This window comes from Leptidea sinapis, chromosome 27, assembly GCF_905404315.1.
Source record: "Leptidea sinapis chromosome 27, ilLepSina1.1, whole genome shotgun sequence".
Lineage (NCBI taxonomy): Eukaryota > Metazoa > Arthropoda > Insecta > Lepidoptera > Pieridae > Leptidea > Leptidea sinapis.
The window spans coordinates 3,023,035-3,049,998 of NC_066291.1; the positions used below are offsets into that span (position 1 = coordinate 3,023,035).

A 26,964-nucleotide genomic window follows, 5' to 3' on the forward strand; every position below is an offset into this window, starting at 1 on the left:
AAAACAAAAATTGGAAATAAAAACAATTTTGGGTCCCAAATCTACATACAAGCTTCCCTTAATATCTAATGCTTGTCTCATTCCAATGCATTCATAAATAGTCAAGCGATAGGATGTGATAACACTTATTGAAAGTCAAAAAATACCACACAATCGTAAGAGTATGCCTCAGTCCTGAGAAGAACGTGCACAAGAAACTCAGCGGGCTATTTTAAAAAAAATATAGTGACAATGGGATATCGTACAATAAAACTTAATATTTAATAGCCTGACGGCGGTCATTCCATTCCCAATGGCATCATTAGGAAAGTCATTTATGTTGTAGTAACCTTTACCATACAAACATTTTACGAATTCTTTTTCGTAATACATTTGTTTTGAACATGATCTGGGGTCTTGTCGTAAAAGCATATACATTGCCCCATAAAAGACCTACTAACTTGACTTAGCCGAGTAGTATGCATTTTAAGTTTATATCTGTTTCTGGTATATTAAAGTAAGCAATTTTTTGTCAATATACATACAATATAATTGCAAAGCTATTTGTCATAAATGGTTCATTCATGTGGTGAAAATTAAATATCTGCTGGTCCGTGTTAAAATGAAATTAATTAGATATCTATAAAAAGTGCAGAAAAACACCAACCGGGGATAGAACAGATATTTCAATTATTTACAATACAGCTTGCAAGACAACTTCTCGCGGACAAATAAAACGCTAAAACGAAAACGAAACAATTCATCAGGCGATTTTATTGTTCTTTTATACTGTCTTTCTGAAGATTGCGATTGCTTTACATTTAAATTTAACTTCATAACCGCTGGGGAAATCGACAACTGTGACGAGAACGTAAAGTTTCCTGTGCTAATATTGGGTATATGATGGTGGTTTTTGTGTTTGTGCAGAATTGAATAGATTAAGAGTTTAATTCGAGAGCATATAACCTGAAAACTACTTCTCCTTTTTGGGGGTTAATCAATAATAAAGGTTAATTTATAAAGCGTATCAACTTGTACCAAGTCTTCATCGTCACTCTTTCACTCTTGGACGCAACAGGAGTTGGCACGATGACATAAAAAAAATTATAGAATAAATGGATTTAAGTATATGAAATTAAATAATGAAATGATTTTAAAATCATCCAGTTTTGTTAATATATATTTATACTAACTGACCCGACAGACGTTCTGTAGATAGTAAAAAATACACTGTTGTATAGGAATTTGCCAATAATATTTCAAAACATTTATTTATTTTATTTGTTTGGATCTCCAACAGTTGTACATATTAACTTACATCTAACACATGCCTTATAACTAAACATTTGTATGTACTACCAATTATAGGAGAACACATCATTCCATAAAAATAACAGTGGTTAATTTGCATTTAAGGTGACTAAAAACTACTTAAGTATCTTAAAAATAAGTAATATGATAAGTATTAGTTGGAAGAATATGGTTTTCTGAACAATAATAAATGTTGAATATAATAGAATGTTAAAAACTAATTAATTGGCCAGAGCGTCGCTACATTTCTTTAGAAAAAGTGGGAGCCTATCACAACCAATGTCCAGTGTTGCTATGTTTTTTACACATTCGTTGTATACGCATGACATACGGGCTGTAGGAGCGTCCTGTCCAAGTTTCATTCGAGCACTATTAGTTTTAAAGAAAGGACATGGGTTGCGAGGAGGTCTCCGAGGTACGTTTATATTGAATCTACTCAACAGTTCATTGTCATCTATTTTTCCATTGAAAACTTTATAGAGAAGTTTCATGTCTTGAAGAGATCTACGAACTGCCAGTGGTTTCCTAAAGTAATCGAGTTTGTTTTTGTAGCACTCTCTATAACTTGAGATCTTAAATCAGAAGGTTATGTGTTTTATGAGTCTCTTTTGAACACGTTCGATTCTGTGAATGTGATTTTTGTACCCGGGGGACCACACTTGACAACAATATTCTAGTTTGCTACGAACCAAGCTGTTGTACAGTTGAAGGATTGTTGTTAGCTTTTTGAAATCTTTAGACTGTCTGAGAATAAAGCCAAGCAATTTGAAAGAAGCTGTTACTACAGAATTTATGTGTTTGTCAAATTTTAATTTGTTATCAAATATTACGCCTAGGTCCCGAATGGAATCTGTTTCTTTCAATCTATTTCCCAAGATTTTGTATTTATGAACTCATTATTGGACATTTTTTTCTCGTGAATTTCTAAAACTGCATTTACCCGGATTAAGCAGCTCACGATTAGCTTCACACCATAGGACAAGTCTGTCAAGATTTGCTTGTAGATCTGTTACATCAGATTCTTGCATTATAATTTTAGCTATTTTTAAATCATCTGCGAACAGATAAACCTGACAATTTTTAAATAATTCAGTTATATCGTTAATAAATAAAACAAAGAATAGAGGTCCCAAATTAGAGCCCTGCGGAACACCGGAAATTGCATTGAAAGAGTCCAAACACTCGCCATCAATCACTACTCTGGCATTTGGGTTAGAAAGGTAGGATTTGCACCAGCTTAAAAATATGTCACTAATCCCAAAATATGAGAGTTTTTTGATAAGTATCTCGTGATCCACCCTATCATATGCCTTGGCGAAGTCAGTATAAACTACATCTACTTTTTTTCAACCGGTTTTTGTCAACCGAATCAATAAAATTTGAAACATAATTGATTAAATTGGTAGTAGTAGACTTTTTAGGGATAAAACCATGTTGGTAGGGGTTTAAGTGGTCTTAAACATGATTGAATATGAATGGGTGCACAAGTGATTCAAAAATCTTGGATACGGTAGAGAGGATTGATATAGGCCGATAATTGCATACAAATTCCTTTTTCCCATCTTTATAAATAGGTACTATTCGTGCTTCCTTCCATTTATCAGGGAAATCTCCATTTTTAAGCGAAAAGTTATAAATTAATTGTAAGGGGTATGATGATATTGAATTTGCACATTTAATTAAGAATATAGGGGGTATATTGTCAGGTCCAGCACTCTGTTTTATATCAAGTCTTTTTATTCTATTTATTATGCTTTTTCGGGTTATGTATATATTGTAAACATCAAAAATTATTTCGTAAAAAATGTTCCCTGTTGTTATAATAAAATTGTTTCACAGCGGAACTGTCAAACCGTGCGTCACTAAATTCTCTCATGGAAAATATGTCCATATAAAACAAAAATTGGAAATAAAAACAATTTTGGGTCCCAAATCTACATACAAGCTTCCCTTAATATCTAATGCTTGTCTCATTCCAATGCATTCATAAATAGTCAAGCGATAGGATGTGATAACACTTATTGAAAGTCAAAAAATACCACACAATCGTAAGAGTATGCCTCAGTCCTGAGAAGAACGTGCACAAGAAACTCAGCGGGCTATTTTAAAAAAAATATAGTGACAATGGGATATCGTACAATAAAACTTAATATTTAATAGCCTGACGGCGGTCATTCCATTCCCAATGGCATCATTAGGAAAGTCATTTATGTTGTAGTAACCTTTACCATACAAACATTTTACGAATTCTTTTTCGTAATACATTTGTTTTGAACATGATCTGGGGTCTTGTCGTAAAAGCATATACATTGCCCCATAAAAGACCTACTAACTTGACTTAGCCGAGTAGTATGCATTTTAAGTTTATATCTGTTTCTGGTATATTAAAGTAAGCAATTTTTTGTCAATATACATACAATATAATTGCAAAGCTATTTGTCATAAATGGTTCATTCATGTGGTGAAAATTAAATATCTGCTGGTCCGTGTTAAAATGAAATTAATTAGATATCTATAAAAAGTGCAGAAAAACACCAACCGGGGATAGAACAGATATTTCAATTATTTACAATACAGCTTGCAAGACAACTTCTCGCGGACAAATAAAACGCTAAAACGAAAACGAAACAATTCATCAGGCGATTTTATTGTTCTTTTATACTGTCTTTCTGAAGATTGCGATTGCTTTACATTTAAATTTAACTTCATAACCGCTGGGGAAATCGACAACTGTGACGAGAACGTAAAGTTTCCTGTGCTAATATTGGGTATATGATGGTGGTTTTTGTGTTTGTGCAGAATTGAATAGATTAAGAGTTTAATTCGAGAGCATATAACCTGAAAACTACTTCTCCTTTTTGGGGGTTAATCAATAATAAAGGTTAATTTATAAAGCGTATCAACTTGTACCAAGTCTTCATCGTCACTCTTTCACTCTTGGACGCAACAGGAGTTGGCACGATGACATAAAAAAAATTATAGAATAAATGGATTTAAGTATATGAAATTAAATAATGAAATGATTTTAAAATCATCCAGTTTTGTTAATATATATTTATACTAACTGACCCGACAGACGTTCTGTAGATAGTAAAAAATACACTGTTGTATAGGAATTTGCCAATAATATTTCAAAACATTTATTTATTTTATTTGTTTGGATCTCCAACAGTTGTACATATTAACTTACATCTAACACATGCCTTATAACTAAACATTTGTATGTACTACCAATTATAGGAGAACACATCATTCCATAAAAATAACAGTGGTTAATTTGCATTTAAGGTGACTAAAAACTACTTAAGTATCTTAAAAATAAGTAATATGATAAGTATTAGTTGGAAGAATATGGTTTTCTGAACAATAATAAATGTTGAATATAATAGAATGTTAAAAACTAATTAATTGGCCAGAGCGTCGCTACATTTCTTTAGAAAAAGTGGGAGCCTATCACAACCAATGTCCAGTGTTGCTATGTTTTTTACACATTCGTTGTATACGCATGACATACGGGCTGTAGGAGCGTCCTGTCCAAGTTTCATTCGAGCACTATTAGTTTTAAAGAAAGGACATGGGTTGCGAGGAGGTCTCCGAGGTACGTTTATATTGAATCTACTCAACAGTTCATTGTCATCTATTTTTCCATTGAAAACTTTATAGAGAAGTTTCATGTCTTGAAGAGATCTACGAACTGCCAGTGGTTTCCTAAAGTAATCGAGTTTGTTTTTGTAGCACTCTCTATAACTTGAGATCTTAAATCAGAAGGTTATGTGTTTTATGAGTCTCTTTTGAACACGTTCGATTCTGTGAATGTGATTTTTGTACCCGGGGGACCACACTTGACAACAATATTCTAGTTTGCTACGAACCAAGCTGTTGTACAGTTGAAGGATTGTTGTTAGCTTTTTGAAATCTTTAGACTGTCTGAGAATAAAGCCAAGCAATTTGAAAGAAGCTGTTACTACAGAATTTATGTGTTTGTCAAATTTTAATTTGTTATCAAATATTACGCCTAGGTCCCGAATGGAATCTGTTTCTTTCAATCTATTTCCCAAGATTTTGTATTTATGAACTCATTATTGGACATTTTTTTCTCGTGAATTTCTAAAACTGCATTTACCCGGATTAAGCAGCTCACGATTAGCTTCACACCATAGGACAAGTCTGTCAAGATTTGCTTGTAGATCTGTTACATCAGATTCTTGCATTATAATTTTAGCTATTTTTAAATCATCTGCGAACAGATAAACCTGACAATTTTTAAATAATTCAGTTATATCGTTAATAAATAAAACAAAGAATAGAGGTCCCAAATTAGAGCCCTGCGGAACACCGGAAATTGCATTGAAAGAGTCCAAACACTCGCCATCAATCACTACTCTGGCATTTGGGTTAGAAAGGTAGGATTTGCACCAGCTTAAAAATATGTCACTAATCCCAAAATATGAGAGTTTTTTGATAAGTATCTCGTGATCCACCCTATCATATGCCTTGGCGAAGTCAGTATAAACTACATCTACTTTTTTTCAACCGGTTTTTGTCAACCGAATCAATAAAATTTGAAACATAATTGATTAAATTGGTAGTAGTAGACTTTTTAGGGATAAAACCATGTTGGTAGGGGTTTAAGTGGTCTTAAACATGATTGAATATGAATGGGTGCACAAGTGATTCAAAAATCTTGGATACGGTAGAGAGGATTGATATAGGCCGATAATTGCATACAAATTCCTTTTTCCCATCTTTATAAATAGGTACTATTCGTGCTTCCTTCCATTTATCAGGGAAATCTCCATTTTTAAGCGAAAAGTTATAAATTAATTGTAAGGGGTATGATGATATTGAATTTGCACATTTAATTAAGAATATAGGGGGTATATTGTCAGGTCCAGCACTCTGTTTTATATCAAGTCTTTTTATTCTATTTATTATGCTTTTTCGGGTTATGTATATATTGTAAACATCAAAAATTATTTCGTAAAAAATGTTCCCTGTTGTTATAATAAAATTGTTTCACAGCGGAACTGTCAAACCGTGCGTCACTAAATTCTCTCATGGAAAATATGTCCATATAAAACAAAAATAGGAAATAAAAACAATTTTGGGTCCCAAATCTACATAAAAACTATCCTATCTCTCAAGTTGCACTGTAAACATTAAACTGTACTCCATGAAGTAATCCCCATTAAAATCCGTTCATTAGTTTAGGAGTCCATCGCGGACAAACAACGTGTCACGTAATTTATATATATTAAGATTAATATATAAAATCTCTTCTTAGTCGCATTCTTCATTTCGTTGTTACGTTGGTCACTAAAGGATTGCACTCCTTCCAGTCCTCGGCCTTCCGTATGTGGTAGGCCAGTAAGTGTCTTGATCTGGTCCGACCAGGGTGATCTAGGGATAGAGAGTTGTTTGCCCTCCACCTTGCGTATGACTATCAGTTTGTCTAAATTACTGGGAGGGCGTCGGGAATGTAGCCAAAAAACACCAAGATCTTTTGATAGCAGATTGTGGACAATGCGAAGTTGCTCCAGAGGAGCAATATAATATAAAATAAAAGAAGAAAATACGGCAACGGTTAACTGTATCATAAAAAAAGAGTGAAATGACGTCATAGGTAATAATATATTATCATCACTGCGTAACCTGAAGTTTCTATTGTGATATTACGTGTCATCATTGATTTCTGTGGCGTGACGTCATGATGAACCCCTTTGATACGAGAGTTTTCAAAGGAGTGTCATAATATGCGGAAATTTACGTTTCAACTTTTTCCCGTCAAACTTTTCATATAGTCTTGTTTTGTCTCCTTTCCTAAGGTGTAGTTGGTTCGTTCGTTGTTCATATTATTCTGCACATTCAGAAGACAAATGCCTCAGACCTGAGAACAACTGACGCAAGAAAATCAGCGGGACTTTTTCTGTTTCTTAATATGCAAATTGTAATTATTACAAATTAATCTATTTCATGAAATAGCCGGGTGGCGATCGCTCCATTCTCAATTTTGTGTCGTGTAAAAAGTCATTTATATAATTGCAACCATTATTACACAAACGCTATTTACCAATTCTCTAGAATTTTGTTACACATGTGTTTTATAAGTTTTCTAGAATGTTGTTTTAAAAACGTACATATCGATCAACATTTCTCTTTCTTATTTAAAATTTTGGAGTATACCGTGCAAAGTGTAGATTTTTTAACTAATGAAATGAGAGCATAAATCACGAAATACCCACTGTCTTAAGAAAAGGTTTTTTCATTATGATTACCACTAGAAGAAGACAGTACTATGAAACCCGCAAGTCGTTGCAACAAAAAAAAAATAACAAAATAATGTTAAATGCACTAAAATGTAAAAAAAAAAACTTTTTTACATTACAATTATTTACATATAATTTGCTGTATTATTGCTACATCTTAATAATTAACTTATTTTTCTACTGATCAATTTGTCGGTACAATCTCTGTGTTCTCCTAAGTAAAAGTAAATGAAAAAACATTGGTCTTCCTAAAATTATACAATTACCTAGTCGAAAGTTCTGAGGTAACAAACATAAAAAAATATAGTTGAATTAAGGACCTTCTCATTTTTCAAAGTCGGTTAAAAGGCAGACCATTATTATACCAACCAATCGAAGGGCTCGTCAAAGTTCGCCTTTTCGCACCATCTAGTATCCGATCACTGGAACGAAAGCCTGAGAATGCAATTAAAGCGTCAACAAGCATTGACGTTTAAACAAAACTAACGCTAGATTTATGAGTTGAATACGCGATTTATTAGCCGACGAAAAGCAATGTGTCTGATGCCATACGGCACTCTGTAGGTATAACAGCCGGAAAATATTGCTCTGTGGACGTTTTATTGCGAATAAATAACGTATTGGATGAGCCGTTGATGACTTGTGCTTCAAATAAATCTGTTATTAACGGATTTAATTACGATTAATAACGTATGGCGCGATGGATTTTAATGAAGCTTTTGATATCAAATGACTTTTCTCGCCTTGTATTTTATGAGCGAGTTTTAAATTATATTAAAAGGCATTAAAGGAATTTATTTTCTCAAAATTGATTCCTTTAGAATTCTTTTTAATGTCATTTCTAATATACTAGATACTACTACCACTTCCGGAACAAATGGCACTCTGACAGAGAAGAAGCTATATATATTATGTGCTTAATAAACCATAACAGGTGTGACTTCATCAAGGCGAGTTTAATAATACGCCATACAACTTTTTCCTGTTCTATATTTATAAATTAAAAATATATTAATATATTTAAGATTTAATTCTGGATACTATATAACTCTGTTAATTTTTAATCTGACTGTTTCCTTATTTCATAATTTATCTGAAGAAACGTTTCAATTTTATATATTTTTACCGGTGGGAAGCTCCTTTGCACTGGATGCCGGCTAGATTATTGGTACCACAACGGCGCCTATTTCTGCCGTGAAGCAGTAATGTGTGAGCATTACTGTATTTCAGTCTGAAGGGTACCGGAGTTAGTGAAATTACTGAGCAAATGAGGCTTAACATCTTATGTCTCAAGGTGACGAGCGCAATTGTAGTGCCGCTCAGAATTTTTGGGTTTTTCAAGAATTTCGAGAGGCACTGCATTGTAATGGGCAGGGTGTTAGAACTACAATCAGCTAAATGTTCTACTCATCTTGTCCCTTATTGTCATACAAAAAGAACACAAAATATTTACGCTTACCAAATAGATAAATAATTAAACATGTTCGAATAAGATACACAATTATAAGTGTACTATATATATATCTAAATTACAAGTATGCACAAACGCGATCCAATATAGACCAAACCTAAAGAAATATTCGATTTAAAATACTTTACAAGTAAAGTAAGGACGAGAAATGTAACGTAATTGCTACTAATTCGTTAGAGAAAAATATAGTTTTTTTATGAAAATTAGGTACGAGCAGGACGTCAATTTGATGTTCATTGATACGCCCTCCCCATTACAATGCAGTACCGCTCAGGATTATTCAAAGACTCATAAATTCTGAGCGGCACTACAACTGCGCACGTCACCTTGAGAAATAAGATTTCACGTCTCATTCAAGTAATTTCACTAGCAACGGCGTCCTTCAGACCGAAGCACAATAATGTTTACACATAACTGCTTCACGCTCAGGATTATTGAAAAACCCCAAAAATTCTGAGAGGCGCTACAAGTGCGCTTGTCACCTTGAGACATAAGATGTCAAGTCTCATTAGCCCAGTCATTTCACTAGCTGCGCTATTGCTTATACATTACTGCTTCATGGCAGAAATAGGCACCGTTGTGGTATCCATAATATAGCCGGCATCCTGTGCAAAGGAGCTAGTGATAAAATATATTTGTGATTAGTATTTTCCTTAAATAATGCTTGTTACATTTAAACAAATGTTACTTTTACTCAAAAACCTTATGTAAAATAATAATTCAGTTACAATTACATACGCCATTATCGTTTAAAAGTATTTAATTTAAATAAATATATTTGAAACTATTGTGACAAGCCTTTTCATATCACATGTCAGTCAGTATAGTTTTGAAGTTTTTTTAATTATCCTTTTAGCCTGATTTAACTTATTAACTTAAAATGACTTTGTTTATACAATATGTATGTAAAAGGAACTCAAAGAGGGTCGTGACATAATCAGTCTATAAATATAAGTACATAAAGTGTATAGGCAAAGAGAAATAGGAACTAATTTGTAAAGAAAATAGGTTTCCTCCTAACCATTGCTTACTCAATTATTCGAATGCCCACTAGAATATCGTTAAATGTTATTTTATTAGCAATTTCACACGAAAATCGGCTCTACGAGTTGATTATAGAGATTATATTAATTTATCCAAGTTTGTCCAGTCTTTTGGCAGGCACCCGAGCACATTTATAATCAAAGAGCTAGTGATTAATTTCGTTTAGTTAGTTTGCACGGGCCACATGTGGGTTACTTCACACGGAAGTTTGAAATTAAACGAAAGACATGTAACATTTAAAAGTGTTTCTATTTTTATTTAATATATTTTTGAAATATTCTATACAAACCTGAAGAGTTGGAAATTTTTAAATACGTTGTACATGGTATCAAAGAAATACATATTATGACTGTTAATAATCAGAATACTTTAAAAAATATTGAACAGGGATTTTCATAGCGACAATTCGAGAAACAAGGAACTTTTTCAGATTGCCTCTAATATACTTCATAAAATATTTTAGAATTATTTAAAGTGGGAATATTTAACTAAAACCTTTCGACAATCAAAATCAGTTACAGTAATGCTATAGCGCTGTATTATCATTCACTAAACTAATTATTCATACCTTTCTCGGAGTTTTATTTCACTGCTTAATGATTTGCTTTATTACAAATTACCTAATTACACTTTCTTGGTATAAAATATAATGTGTTAAGCATTTATTTATTCGTTGGCTCTTACTCTATGCGTTCCATTAAACGTTAGCATTATGACGTGTAATTATATTTCACAGTAATTCGTTTTGGAACTTCTCTCCTTCAATAAGGACTTTGCCAAATAAGCGTACTTTTAAAATACAATATTTGAAGGTTATAACAAAATATTATATTAGCAGCAAATCTTTGTTATATTCATCATACATTAACAAGAAAATGGACATCATAGTCTTCGCTTCGACATAAAGACAGGCGTGATTTTGTATAATATATACCATTTTATAGTTTTATTTATTAATAGAGCTTTATTTCCTTACATCTATATATTAAAGTATTTCCTTATTAATTTTATTTATTAATGTGTGTTAATATTTCTGGGGTTAAAAGTTAAAACAAAGTGTTTTGTTAGTATTGTCATTATTTTTATTATAATTAATGCCTTTAGCGGTAAAAGCCTTCTCCATTCATTGCTATAATTGAATAATTAATAGCAGCTAACACAATACAAAATAATTAAAAGTTTATGAAGCGTTCAACTATTTTTTTAATTTAGTACTCCCGGTTCCAAGTACCCCGGTTGTACCAATGTGTTTTCGGTTTACGCAATTTAAGTTAACGCAATAATAAGGGAACAAGAAAGAGTGTCCCGTGGTGATCACAAACCATCAAACACTCATATTGCTTGTTCCTCCTCTCTTTAAATTATTTCCTATAATCGACCACTTTGTGACGCAAAAAAAATTAATAAAATATTTAAAGAAATTTATTGAATTTTTAGAAATCGATCATATTTATTTATTTATTAACACGGCTTTACCCACGGTTTAGCAGTGTGGGTTCCGATTGGTATAAATTATATAATATATAAAAATTAAAAAGCCTTTATTGCTTTACTTATTTTACATAATAATAATAAATTATATGCAAACGGTCGTTACTTTTGTAACGTTTGACTTCCGACAAAGGCCTCCTCCAAAGATTTCAAATCTGTCCTGTCTTTTGCTGTACGAGTGCATAGTTACCCCGCTATTTTCTTAATGTAATCCCATCTGTTTGTCTACCTCTATTTCCTTTGCTTTGTAGTGGTTGCCTTTCAATTATTACTCTTGTCCATTTCTCTGTCTTTCTCTTATTATATGACATGTCCATTTCCACTTTAATTGTTCGAATGTTGTGTATGCATTCTTAAAATTTGTCTTATTTTTAATGGATTTTTATTTTAAGCGATCCATTCTTTTAACTCCGATTGTGTTTCTTTCTATTCCATTCTGACAATTTTTTATTTTGTAGACTAGTTGGTCTGTCTATGCTCACGTCTGTACACACGTACTTTCATTTTGTCTTTCATAGGCAATTATATATGTATAATCATATTATACATTATACAATCATATACAAATAAATTATTATTAAAACCATGATTTGAATTATAATAAAAATATTTACAACAACAAATTTTTATATACAACGATACTACAATGTTATAGCTTAACTGTTTTGTGAAACGTCAGCGAACGTTATATATTGTGCTATAATTGGCTCAAAGGTGAGGGTAATCGAATTGTTTTGTCCTCTATAAGCAGCATAATTAGATGGCTACGTGCTTAGCCAATTATGAATGTTAACCTTCAATAATTAGCCTGTTTCACCGATTATTAAAGTGAAAACTTCTTTAGTATCGTTGTGATTTTAAAGTCAATGGAACGAAAAAGCGAGACAGTATAAAGAAATAGACACATAAATAAATTTATATGATTTTTTAACGTGGGAGAAAATGAGATAAGAAGCATTATACATTGTTTTGGTACCAGGCGATCATAGTTGATGAGAGATTATCTTATGTATGACATGAGTATAAATTAATATATTCTGAAGTCCGTGACCCGTGACAATTACTACATAGACACCACGAGAATATCAATATGGTATCGGTGATAGTAATGTTTTCATGGTGGTTGAAATCATGTGTTATCCTAGCAACATGTATCAGGACTTCATATGCAGTTTAGAGGTTCATGCACAATGCAGGTTTCACTTCTGACATGTGTACTTTGTACGCACGTATTTTTTTTTATTTAAATTTACAATCGGTAATTTGTTACTCTAAAAAGTTTTCATTTATTAAGTGTGATCTATTAGTAAGGGGATGGGATTTAATTAATGGGAGGTTCAGTTTAGTAGAGTTAAATTCGATTGAATTAAAGAAATTTATTAATTAAAAATAACGTGATGTTATAATTTATATTATACTAATTATTTTTTATCATAGTTACGGCATAACTGGGATCTGGAATGAGTCTTGAAAGGAAAAACTTAACGTAAGTTCTGCTCGCCTCTCAGGTATAAATTTTAGGACATAAATGATATTTTTCTTGAAGAATTGTGCTTTTCTCTTTACTTGGTATAATAAAAAGCAAACCTAAAACTATTGTCTATTTATAAAGAAGAAATTAATCGGAAAGGTGCATTCATTTACAGGAATCCCAGTGAAGGCTATAACTTTGTAGCCACCAGTAATTTTACGAGGTGGTAAAATTGCTGGTCTCTATTAAAAAATATGTCTGAACGCGAGAACCGCAATCGTGTTGACGTTCAGAATGTAAAGAATCTTTTCTCGTCACTTCATATAATAAAAAATCAACCCTTAAACCACTATCTATTTATAAAGAAGAAAATGAGTAGTTAATCTCCGATAAACATCATTCTAAATGACCGTAGCCTATATCGGACGGTTGCTAGCCTGCCGACCGCGACCTATTTCTTGGCTTTACAACTCGGCCTCTGTTGATACATCAACTTTTTATTTAGATAATGTTGCTTAGATAATCTACGTTTTTGTCTTATGTTCTTTACTCTAAACTTTATATATTACTAGCTGCTCCGACAGACGTTGTTCTGTAGATATTAAAAAAAAATACTGTTTTATAGGAAATTTCCAATAATATTTCAAAACATCAAGAATTATTTCGTAAAAATGCTCCCTGTTGTTATAATGAAATTGTTTCACAGCGGAACTGTCAAACCGTGCGTCACTAAATTCTCTCATAGAAAATATGTCCATACAAAACAAATATTGATAATAAAATAATTATGGGTCCCAAACCGAAATAAAAAGTATCCTATCTCTCAAGTTGGACCAAACTGCACTCAATGAAGTAATCCCCATTAAAATCCGTTCATTAGTTTAGGAGTCCATCGCGGACAAACAACGTGTGACATAATTTATATATTTTAAGATATTACAGCCATTGTATAATACTCCGATTTTAAAGAGTCGCCAATGAGTTTATTCACTTTTTCCGAACATATTACCATATGTGAATCTACCGATTCAGTAATTCAAAGAAATATTTATAGTGACGAAAAGCGCCTAGATGGTATCTGCTGGTTGTTAAACGTTGTATAAGATTAATAAGGTTAGGGCTTTGCTGATCTTAATCATTTTTTTTAAAAAATCTATCAAATTTAGTAGTGTTTGATAGCACAAATAGGTCGGTATGTAAGGGTGTGTATTAACCAGAGCGACCTACATCTGTGTGTCGCCGTGGTTGCGATAATAGACGACGATACATCTCCGCTGAATAATGAGTTCGTAGTTTTACAAGGTTATATTTACGTTTTGATAAAATTCTTGAGTTTGAAGGTACACTTTTTAATATTAAATCTGCTAACCTGGTGTAAACAAATTCCCAGTACGTAATGAGCAGGATAGTGACTAATCCTGTGCTCCCCCGGTGCATAAAAAGAATAGGGAAGTCCCAGGCCCAAGGGTGTGGAAAGAAGCGACTAAGGGCATTAGCCAGCGGGAGGCTCCTTTGCAATGGATGTAGGCTAGAGTATGGGTACCACAGGGTTTTGCCGTCGGGAAGTAATGCATAAGCATTATTGTGTATCGGTTTGTAGGGTGCCGTATGTAGTGAAATTACTGGGCAAATGAGATTTAACATCTTATGCGTCAAGGTGACGAGCGCAATTGTAGTGCTGCTCAGAATATTCGGTAGTAGAGCGGCACTGCATTGTAATGGGCAATGAATTACCATCAGCTTAACGCTCTGCTCGTCTCGTCCCTTATAGTCATAAGAAAAGCGATTCAGTGAACTTCTTCGTTGAAGACTAGCATAAAAAAAATTGATTACAAACAATGATATTTAAAAGTATAAATAGGTTACCTAGACAACATTCGGTGTTAAAAAATGAAACACTAACGCACAAATGAATAATTTAACATTGCAATAGCACACTACATTACGATTACACGTCAAAAAAGGATAGTAAATGCAATTATCGCAAGCAAAAAAGAGATAAATCTAATTTGCTAATTGCTTCGTAATTGTATAGAAAAATATTTATATTAAAATTCATCAGATATGATTTTTTACCGTATACCGTGATTTATGCCTAAATTACGATTCATTCATTAGTTCATGTAGTAAAATACAATACACATTATTTAGTCACTGATTTTATAAAAAAAATATTTAATATCATTATTATATATAGCCACATTGATGATATCTATTATTTATACATAAAATAATAAAAAACATACAGACAACAAAACAAAACCGAAAGGTATCTACAGTAAGTGTTACAGTGTGTGTGTGTACAGTAACCATTTTTACAATTTCACTACAATTTTACTTTACAAAAAGTTTAAGTTTACAAATATTATTTTTTGTATCTTATATTATTTATGAATGTCTTTTTGGTGAGGGTTTATTACAATAGGGTAATGGGAGATGAAGAAAATGATCGATTGATTCTTCTGCAGTTAGCAAGGGATAAGCCGAAACGGACAGTGTTACTGAAAAAACTCCTACGTAAGGAAATAGCACTCACTGTCTACCTCCGCTACCTACCCTAAAACTTGTTTTTGTAGTTTGTTAGTTCAGCTACCTATATACGCACTTGTTTATTAAAAATTACATTCACTGCAACAACGACTTTTTTACATCATTTCCTAAAATATTCTACCTCGATCATCCCGCAACAGACAGCATCAATATTTCGTCATTTCTCATTTCTATACGTATCGTAATCTATGATCGGGTTGGCGGCGATCGGTGTTGTCATGGCGACATATTTATTTTGTTAGATAAATAATGAAATCAAATAAAATGTTATAATTCATGATTTCTTAACTATCGTATATAATTCTATGATTTTTTTTTTACTTTCGTAATTAGTGCATCATCCCATAACACAAGACGGCATTTTAATGTTGTACCTATATTCAAATTGTAAGCAATTCTCTCAACAATAAACGCGTACGTACCGTTTTTGTATCGAGAGAGCGACTACGACCAAAGGGACCAATTGTCTCCATTTAGGCGATTTATTTTTAGCGCGCTAGTGACATATCTACCTCTTTTAATACTATAATATCATTGATTACAAACTGCTATTTGGGTTTAATTATATATTTTACATTCACATATACTTTCACTTTTTAAACATCTTTTATGTTCTCAATCAAAATATGACACCATCATAGAAGTTTGTTTTGTGTTGATGTCTTACTCAGTTGTGGTCAAAGAACTTTCTTCCATGCACAACCAATCTGTAGACAAAACTACCGCATGTAGTGTTTATCAAAAAAAATGTAATTCCTTCGTTCCTCTTTCTTCTTTCCTTGGACTCCAAGTTGTAAAAAATTATGGCGGTGATCAAATCACCATCTGTACCCGGTCGTTTTTCCTCCTAATGCCATGAAAGTATAGTCCCTTGGTTAGTTCATTAGGCATCGAATGGTGGCCTTTTATAGCCATCACCATGGCAACATCGTCAACAACCTAGTAATACTCTCTAAGAAAAAAACGATTCACTCGCTTGCATGAAACGTGCAGTCATTGATTTGATAGGTTGACAGATGACGGCTATAATCTTGTAAAAAAACGGAGATAGCTGAAATCGACCACGTTTTAAGCGAACAGTTGCTTTCAAACTTAGCCGAATTTATACTTCTTTGCTCAATTGTAATTACTATTTCAAACTCATGTCAAATCTCACTGCACGTTTCTAACTAAACTTAATTTTAATTTTTACTTAGGCAGTCCCGTCTCTCATTACGTAGTACTTACATCCTCTTTGATCGGCAATAAAAGTGTATGAAACGTGGATGATGTTTGTAATGCATATTTTTCTTTCTTTTTTATTTAAGCTAAGCATTTGAAACTATTAGAATTTTACTAACGACTTTTCATGTGTGAGTAAAGGTGACCAGTAAAACCGTAGCATAAGGCTAGAACCATATAAATTTAAATGGTCTTTGCTAATAATATTCTACATGTGATTCCTCTGTTGTTGGAAACGAATGTGGGCAGAGGTGACCACTTAACATCAGGTGACCAGTACGCTCATCCGTCATCGTCTTAAATAAATTAAAATAAGAACATTTTAATTTTGTAGCAATATTATACGACTTAGCTGTGTGCAATCATGAAGCCAAGACTGTATTTCAAGCTCTCAGAAACCGAATAAACATAATAATTGGATAAGACCCTCTAGAGGCCTGTATATATGCTTGCTGACATGTCTAGAAAATTATCTCTGTGGAATCTATATCTGAGTGTATGAATTGTATAAAAACGATCCTAAGTATTTTTGTTTGTATTGAATAACATTTAAAACGACTTGACTGTTAAAAAATCCACTGTATTGGTATATTATGACACTTAGAATGAGGAGGTGTGGGTTACATTTTATTCAAAAGCATTAATTAAAAATAGTTAAACATCTAGCCATTGTTAGTTTGTAATAATTTGCTGTCAAAAAGAACAAGCCGTTACACTTTTGTGTTCATTTATTATCAGATCTGCCTAAACGTAGTCGAGCAAGTAAACAGAATTGCAGAGATTGTCTTTGACAATGTGGATATGGACATTATACAGTGATAAAACAGTATTCTAACTTCACAATAGAGCGCCCGATTGACGCACGCACACATACACATGATTTACACAGCTGCTAAGCAAACTTGGAGAGACAAAACTATTGCGTGCCACGCCGAGACTGGTCGCTATCCGAGTTAAATTATCTGCGCTGCGTCGTCGCCGTAGAATACATGTACTGCTCTAAACGACACACCGACCAAGCATCTAAGAAAATACGCGAAACCGTAGATATCCCTTCTTTTGCTGTTCATAAGCTGTGTGTCAAACCGCGGGACACAGCTAGTACTACTTTGTAAATCTGTATATTCCAGTTTTATTAGCTATTTAGTTGGGAATAATTCAGGCGATTGAAAAGAAGATTAATAATACTTATGGTCTCTCAACATTTTGGTGATAACTTTTGAATAAAAGAAATAAAAAGACTTTTAGGAAGTCTAAATAAATTTGCAGTTTTCACTTCAATTTCAACTTTATCCGACTTGAGTGTCACGTTTATTGTTGAATATTCAATAAGCACCACGTTTGATCAAATATGGCGAGATTTGAGGGCATTTTTCCTTTTTAGGTTTATCTTCTACTACTCTTTTTTGTTCCTTTTTCTCAGTCTCGAGCAATTACTTATTTATTTATTTATGTTAGTCAGTAAGTATAGTCTGACAACTCCATGCGCGACGGTTGCACGGGGTGACAGACGGGGGAGGGGACGGGGTATTAAGATGTGAGCGGGTAGCGGATGGTGTAGCGGGGAAGGGCAACGCATGAGACTGCCGTGAACCCGCTACCCGCTGATATCTTAATACCCCTCCCAGTCACCGTCTATCAACCCGTGCGATGAAGTTGTCGAATTATAGCATCAGGATTATAAGATTCCCATAGTAATTAATATCTATCCAAAACTAGATTGGTACTTGGAAATGAACTCTGCTGATGAATTTGTAATTTAAGGATTAAGCAGCTTACAACAAGTCCATTAAATTGCGTCCAATAGTTCTCTCCTATTTCACAAATTAAATGTCATATTCAACCTTCTCTTAAATTGAGCGACCGTGACCCAAAAACTCACTTTTGAAATAACATTTCTCTTCCAGTTGCCAAGTTTTAATAATATCATTCTTTGCATTTATGTTAAGCTGATCACCCCATGAGATGGCATGTAATATTGAAACTATATGTTCTAAGTCTAGCCAATGCTGCCTTTAGTAACGAAGTTTAACTACGCAAATTTTATTTGTGTATTAATCCCAGAAGTGAGGGTTATCACTTAAAAACATAAAAAATTGTTTAGTTTAGCAAGAGCGACATCTCAAGTCAATTTCCCAATATGCATATATTGGGGTTGGGCAAGTTATCAACAGTAAAGTAGATCCTGTAGATGAAGCCACAACCTGAGAGTTGGACAAAGCATACAAGATTTTATGTCGATACGTCACTCGAACGGATAGCTCAGTTGGGAGAGCACTCGCACGGAACGTGAGATGTCGTGGGTACACATCCTGATTTTATTCATATCATATAAAATATATAAAATCTAAACTAATCAGTGTACCTTTAGATAATTTATAAGTATAATAGACACAAAAGCCGTGTTCGCGTCGAAATAAATAATGGCAAACTGTTCCCTTCTATATTCAGCGATACACGCACACTAAAACAAAGTCACTAACTACCATCATCTGAACGTCCTGCTTGTCTCGTCCCTTATTTTCATAAAAAAAAGAATTTACCTGTATGACAGTGGCTAGGTTTATTACCAATGACTGGGATGAGTAATAATTTATTACAATAAGCGCTAATCAAATAATAAGATTGAATTATGAAATCTGAATAGCTAATATTAATTTATCCAAATGGATTTATAAATACAATTTATGTAATTTTATTAATAACAACATTATGTACATTAAGTGAACATAACAATAAATTCTTACTAACTATAAATATATGAGACAACTTAGTTGACTATAAATACGATATGAAAACACAATGTGTAAAAATGAACACTTCTAAAAATATTATAATTTAATTAATTGCTGTCATAATTATATTCTGAAATCTCATGTTTGATGGATGAAATACGTGTCAAGTTTAAATAATATATATTTTAATTTAATTCGCCATTTTTGAGACATGACATTATATCTATGTAACATAAAGCACTGAATTTGGATATTAAATTTCATACGAGACCTAAATCGTCATTATCTTAACAATATGTATAAAGTTTGTCTAAATCTAACCTCGTTTCAGACGCATCAAATTACCAAACTTCGTAATCTTTTGAAACGCGAGGCAGTAACAGATTGACGCCATCACTCCACGTTTTGATTTGGCGAAGTTTCAGCGGTATCAGTTAAATTGTGAATTTTTCTAGAAGGTTCGCTTGCCAACTCTATTCGGATGTGATCTATTCAGACGTGACTGTATGTTGTTTTCTGAATGACCTGCTGTTTTGATCCGATTAGTATATAAATGTTACAGCTATCAATCGTTTTTTTAATGGAATAAAGTGCTTAGTCAATTATGGAAGTATAATTAGATGTTTGATATTGGAGTTAATGAGACCTTTCATTCATTGCATGATCCCAAGTAAAGATTGTCTTTAGTATGGCTAAGTTCTGGCCTATTGCCAATTTTCACTTCGTAATCTAAGCTTTTTCATTGACAAAAAAGGCAACAACATCAAGGCAGCACACATTCCAATTACCATAGACTTTAGACATCATTTATAAAGTCACAAGTGCTAACCCGGCAAACGTTGTTTTGCCATATAAAGTAGGTACCCCGCGCTCGCTCATTGTATGAATTGTCATATGTAATGAAATGTCATTGACTAAATTATTTGTATTGCGAATATACAAGTATTTCTACGTCAGTAAAATATAGGTTCCAGACACGTAATCACCAACAAACTATATATTAAAACCTTCTCCGAAACACGCTGCATCTTATGGTATAATAATTATTCCGATCGGTTTCGTAGCTTTTGCAGTATTACCGAAGGAAAAACGAAAAAAAAGCATTAAACTTGCCATTTATGAGTATAGATTTATGTTTAAGTAACCTAAATATTTAGTTACATTATCAGATCTAGCCTTATCATAATAGTCTTCTTATTATTGACCTGTCAAATGACCATTAAAAATTCTATTTTGGTCAATATACGGCTGAGTTCTGAGATGACAAACAAAAATACACACAACCTGATAAACTTTTCCGTAGACAAACTTGCGGAATCTATTTATATAAATCCAATAGCTGTTCATTAGTGCCGCTCAGAAGCGGTTTCACTAACTTTAATATTTCTTTTATTATATTCTTCAATACTGAGGACTGCCAGAGTGAGTCAATTTGAAAGAACGGAATAATAGAATTAGAAAAACCTGAACAATCACAAATTCTAAATTTGAGTTTTATGTATCGACATTCTGATAGATAATGCGGTGAAGTAATCTGCGGTCATTTCATGTTTTCATTAGAACTACAAATGCGAAATAAATAAACTCAATACGAAATATATTTCAGTCAAATGTGATTGTCTTTGGTAAATTCAAAGCAGTAAAATCGATAGATTACTGTTAGTTGTTAGCTTAGTTTTGATAGATACGTCATGGTATATTTTTTAACAGATGTAGGTACCTACATAACATTTTAAAAATATTTTGAGTATAAATTTGATTCAAACACTTCGGAAAAAGATAAATAATCACCGTCTCCGACATTCTTCAACATTTCTTTTATTTATTTGTACTTTATATGTAGAGCCAGTTTTAATTTTAATGTTTACATATAGCTCAACAGCTTAAAGGTGCAACCTTGTTTGTAAAATAAGTTTAGAAGTCTGCGATACAGTTTGACCTACTCTAGCGGGGTCTTTTGAAAACCTTTTTGTAATCTTTTTTTTTGTGAATGAACTTTTTGCATTTGTTTTGTTGAGCAGTCTATTCTAACATTAAACAATTTTCAACAATTGGTAGGTACATGTACATTTATTTGAATCTGATTTTCCTTTGTAGTTTTTTTTAATTCTATATTATTTTTTGTATTGCTTACAGGCCAAAGAGTGGTTCAATGCTGCTGTACAGCCGAAAGAAGGTTCGTTACAGACGTGACGGCTACTGCTGGAAGAAGAGGAAGGATGGGAAGACCACGAGGGAAGATCACATGAAGCTCAAAGTGCAGGGGACTGAGGTTAGTTTCTTCTTATACTTTAATTATCTACCATGAAGTAACAGCTATAATAATGCGGTTAAAGCAACGGTTACTAAACAAATAGACATCATCAAACTCGGCGTCTGTCTGAAAGAACCTTTTGAAAATGAAGTAAACAATAGATTATTTGATATTTATGTTAATGTGAAGGGAGATCAACATATTTGAGACGAACGCACCTGTTTTTCATATTTTGTAATGCTTAGGCTACAAACGCGTTGAATATTAATATTTTCACATAAATAGCTTTTAATATCGTCAATGTTTCGCTTAATGGATTCAGAAGACCAAATTGATTATTATTGTCTAAATAGCCAATATTTACTAGAAAATAAGCAACTAGGACCATTTTTACATCCCAGAAGTTATTTTCTTACCGTATTTAGTGAAGCGCATACGTCCGCTCGTTGGCATTATTTATACTAAACACACGTTTAATTGTAGGCTGTAGCCATATTTCTCTTGTTCCTTTTTCTACTTTTTCGCTACCTTAAATCTAGTACATATAATTATATCAAAGCTTATAAAATTCATGGTGAAATAAAAATAGAAAAATAATCGCCGATTTCAAATTTATATATATTTATTTTTATGGAATAGGAGGCCAAACGAGCGTACCTGGTGCTAAGTGATCACCGCCGCGCACATTCTCTTGCAACACCAGAGGAATCACAAGAGCGTTGCCGGCCTTTAAGGAAGGTGTACGCGCTTTTTTTGAAGGTAACCATGTCGTATCGTCCCGGAAACACCGCACAAGGAAGCTCATTCCACAGCGTTGTAGTTGCTCATTCCATAGCGTTGTTTATATATTTTTATAATACAAAATGGAAATATTGATCCATTTTTGAAAGTCTAAAACTACCAATCACTTACTAACAGATATATTAGATCGTTAGTGATCTTCTCTCCATCCAGCCTAGTGATAGCCTGTGAGATACATTTTCGGCCTCCAAGGCCCCCGCCCGTCTTCTCTGTAAAAGCCTTCAGGGCTATCACTAGCACAGAAAAAAAACCAATCACTTAACCCAACAGTACTTAGCTCTTCCAGATCAAAGTATTGAGTTTAGTCAATTTTTACGATAAAATGTATAAATTCAGTTTTCATTAAAGTGAATCTTGCAATAATTATTTGCTAGGCTAGTTGAAAGAATATTTGAATCTTATTGTGACTCTAAGAAAGATATAATGCTCTTTTACCGGGCTACAGTAATAGGATATGTAACAAATTACTCGCCTTTGTAATTTCCGTGTGTTTTGTGTTGCACGAGAACTTTAATTATACATGAAGAAATAAGAATGTCGCTTTTAAACCATCTGCGAACGCAACAAAGTATTTCTTTACTAGCTTTGAAGGTAAGATTGTCATTTGTCCAGCGTTTGTCCGGTTTAAAGTTTATTTCATTTTCTACAACTTGAAATTCTATCCCTGTATTACTAAACGTATGTGTATTTATTTTTGGAAGTCTAAATAAAAATCATTCTTTTCGAAATGACTTTGATGCAGGATTTACAGCCGTTTTCAATAACGTATCTCTAGTTACTGATACATATTGCTATCACCGTTTAATGACAAGATCTTATCTCTACATAGTTATGTCCAATATAGTTATAGTCCAATGCTATCTGTCGATAGGTTATTGAAATGTAAGTAAGCGTAAAAGGATAGATTTGTCTACCTCTAGTAAGTTAAACTAAGGATAGATAGGTTATTGAAAACGGCCGTAAATCTATATGGCAAATATGGATTGTGGATTGTGTCTGTAGGGCCTCGAAGTTTTGATTGTCGTTTCAGCGTTATCAAACCGCGACGCAATATTAATGATTATTCTACATCCATTGAGTCAAATTGATTCAAATACAAAAAGCAATTATATCATCGATTTCACTTTTATTATTAAATATATTTAGTTGAGAATAAGTCGCTATCCTTACATAAACGTTTCATGAGGATGGCTTAAATTGTTTGGTAGTTTGTTTTTTTTATTATGTTCTGCTGGCACTCCGGGAGTGCCAGCAGAACTAAAATCTTTAACACTAACGTTCTGCATTTTGGAATGGTTGGAGAATATATTCGCACAAATTGCTTTATATAACAGAATAAAAGTACTAGCATTTATGTGGTTAAATACGATATTCATTTATTGTGCTATCGTACACAAAAATGACAGTTAATATTACACAAAAAGTTTAACTCTCAGAAAAATCTACTTTCATCCATAATTTCAACGACTGTCTTACGAATTTTCGATCAGGCCACGTGTCCTAACGCGAGTTTAAATATTATACCCATTATAGGAAAAGTGCTCAACGCCGCTAAAGTAGCTTTCAATTCAAAAGCCTATATGCAATCAGGCATATTAGACTTGTTGAAACTGTTATCGAGCCAAATGGAAGTCGCTTCATTCAAGCACATCATATGCTTGACATCAACACTAACCAAATTAAATCATCAAGATAAATAAAAACACTGAGCTAACAATTAGTGTAACGCAACAAAAATTCCATTAAGCATCCACTCGACATAAACAGACTGTTGACCACCGGATTCAATTCGGCCGATGAATAAACAAATGACGCTACCAATTAAGTTTGGTAGCGACCACTAATTGAAGCGTCTGTTTCTCCCTTGAATATTTTTGAAACTGTTCAAGTGTTTTTAATTAATGTTTCGAAAGTCGATTTCGTATTTCGAGTTAACACCTTCGAAGATATTTATTTATCATTCAAGCAGAGATAAATATTAAAAGTTTATCGGAGTCAAAGGTATCTGGCGTCCAAATTACTCGTGTTACTCGTATAATGTTATTTTTAACTCAGATAATATCTTTTTGAAGTGAGTATTATACCAATAAAGCTACTTTTCCTATAAGAGGTTTTTATAATATGTAATACTAAAACCTATGTTATGGTTATAAATAAAATAAAAAAGGGATTGACACAAATGATATAATAATCCAAATTTTGTGGATTTTTAAATCTGTCTGCGATTGGTACCATCAAAAATATATAAACATTTCTCAGAACCCAGCTTCTGTTATTTCTATGATTTTACGAATGAGAGACGGCGTTTGAGACTATCTACGATCAGAGATACGTAATCCTTAATTCCCGTAACCCTATTTCATAAAAAATATAAACCTAATTTTGTAGCATTCAATCGTATTTTTTTTAAGAAATAGGAGTACAAACGAGCATACATACGGAACATTTGATGGTATGTGAACACCGCAAGGTATTACAAGAACGTTTTTAAATCATAAAGAGTTGAATAAAAGTTCAAATATTTGTAATGTGTTTTGACACATTGGTACCTGGCTCAAACTGATCAAACTATTCGGTCAACCTATTTCGCCTCTGAAGCTTCTGTGAATCACATCAATGACTCCAAATGTAGATGGCGATAAGTTAAAGTTGATAGAAACAATACCAACAGCAAACATGAATCGAAACAGACCGCCCTAAATGAATGCAAAAATAATTACAACGGAATTGTTTCACCTCAAAAACACTAAAGGTGCAATTTTCAATCTAAACGTTTTGTCACAACGACGCGAACCGCTTTCAACGTAAAGGGCCGTAAGCAACAATTAAAAATAACAGAAAAATACACGATGAAAATCTCATTTTGCACAATTCATGAAGTTTAAAGTGTAATACTGTGGGGATTTTAAAATCCAATGTGAACGGTTGAACACTAATTCACGCGGCACTGGGCTTTCTCGGTAAGGTATCAGAGAGCACGCTATTGTTTTGTTTGGAAGTTGGAATGATGCCAATTATATTAGGGCAGAAGCGATTAGCGGAACCGACCTTCTTCAAGGATAATTGAGTGATTTCTGAATATACTAGATGTATAGAAAGAGCATCAAGTTAACCAATACGATGCTTTTGAATTTGGCCTGATTTAAATCATCGTCACACATTTTTTTTTAAATATCAAATTCAAATATTTTTATTCAAAATCAATTATTTAATGTCAAAAACTACCATCCATTCAAAATAGACTGTCTCAGACCTAAGAAGAACGGGAGAAAGAAACTCAGCGGGTTTTTTTTTATATAAAAATATGGGTTATAATGTAATATCGTACAATAAAGATTTATAATTAAAGAGCCTGAGGGTGTTCGCTTCATTCCCAGTCTGTGGACTCATTAAGAAATCGTTTGTTATAGTAACCTTTCCCACACGAACGTTTTTTTACAATTCTTTTAATTTCCGTAACACAATAGAATCGTATGTATATAATATTTCGTATCACAATAGAATCTAATACAATGTATATAATAGCAGACTTCTTATTTTCAATAAACAAAATAAAAAATAAAAAGGTTCTCAATTTTTATGTCTGTTACCTTTTAAAAAAATAGTCCTGTTGATGAAAATAAAAAGGTATTTAAGAAACTCCTCAAATGTTATGGTAGGTATGCGTAATATAGTGATTTTCATATTTCCGAATTCACGAATCTGTGAACAAAAAAATTCATTTGATAAATTGGAACTGATGAGAAAATGTATGGTTTTCAAAATACTAGGCTATATTAGTGAAATAATTCTGAAAGATCATCTTCAGAATTATTTTACTGATATAGCTATAAGACATAAAGATACCTAGTTGAGTTGAGAGAGAATTTATTTCATATAACAATATTAAGCATTTCATAACAAACTGGTTCTGAAACCAGAAAGTAGGTATCGGAACTTTGTGATAAAACAATCTTAATGAACTGATTGTGTAATATACCTGATTATTCGTTTCTTTAGCAAATAGCCGAATCTGAATTATTTTATGTGTGCCTTTTAATGTGGTCAAGTGTATATTATACTTGGAATTAAACTGATTTAGAGAATGTATTTAAAGCAAGGAAATGAATTTTTTAGTTTGAAATAATCTAGATTTTGAAATTGATTTATAAAAATACTACCAAACTATCCTTTTTACTGCTCCATTATACATATAATGTAAGTATATTAACCTTATTTAAAATATTCTACAATATGTATTTGTAGGGATGACTAAATATTTAACAAAATCAATATTTAAAAAAAAAATCGAAAGTCTTCAACTTCTGTTTCTTTTAAATTTAGTCAAATCCAGATGTTTGTTTTTTAAGAGATGATTTGGGCAGATATAT

At 32.7% G+C, this 26,964-nt stretch overlaps 1 protein-coding gene across 1 annotated transcript in view; it reads left to right on the plus strand.

The window, feature by feature from the left end:
* Positions 1 to 26,964, plus strand: part of LOC126972747 (calmodulin-binding transcription activator 1) — a 258,853-nt gene that overhangs the window by 198,071 nt on the left and 33,818 nt on the right. The window contains exon 5 of the mRNA XM_050819761.1: positions 21,676 to 21,811. Within this exon, the coding sequence (XP_050675718.1) occupies positions 21,692 to 21,811 (120 nt within the window). The 5' untranslated portion in view covers positions 21,676 to 21,691. The remainder of the gene's footprint in view (positions 1 to 21,675; positions 21,812 to 26,964) is intronic.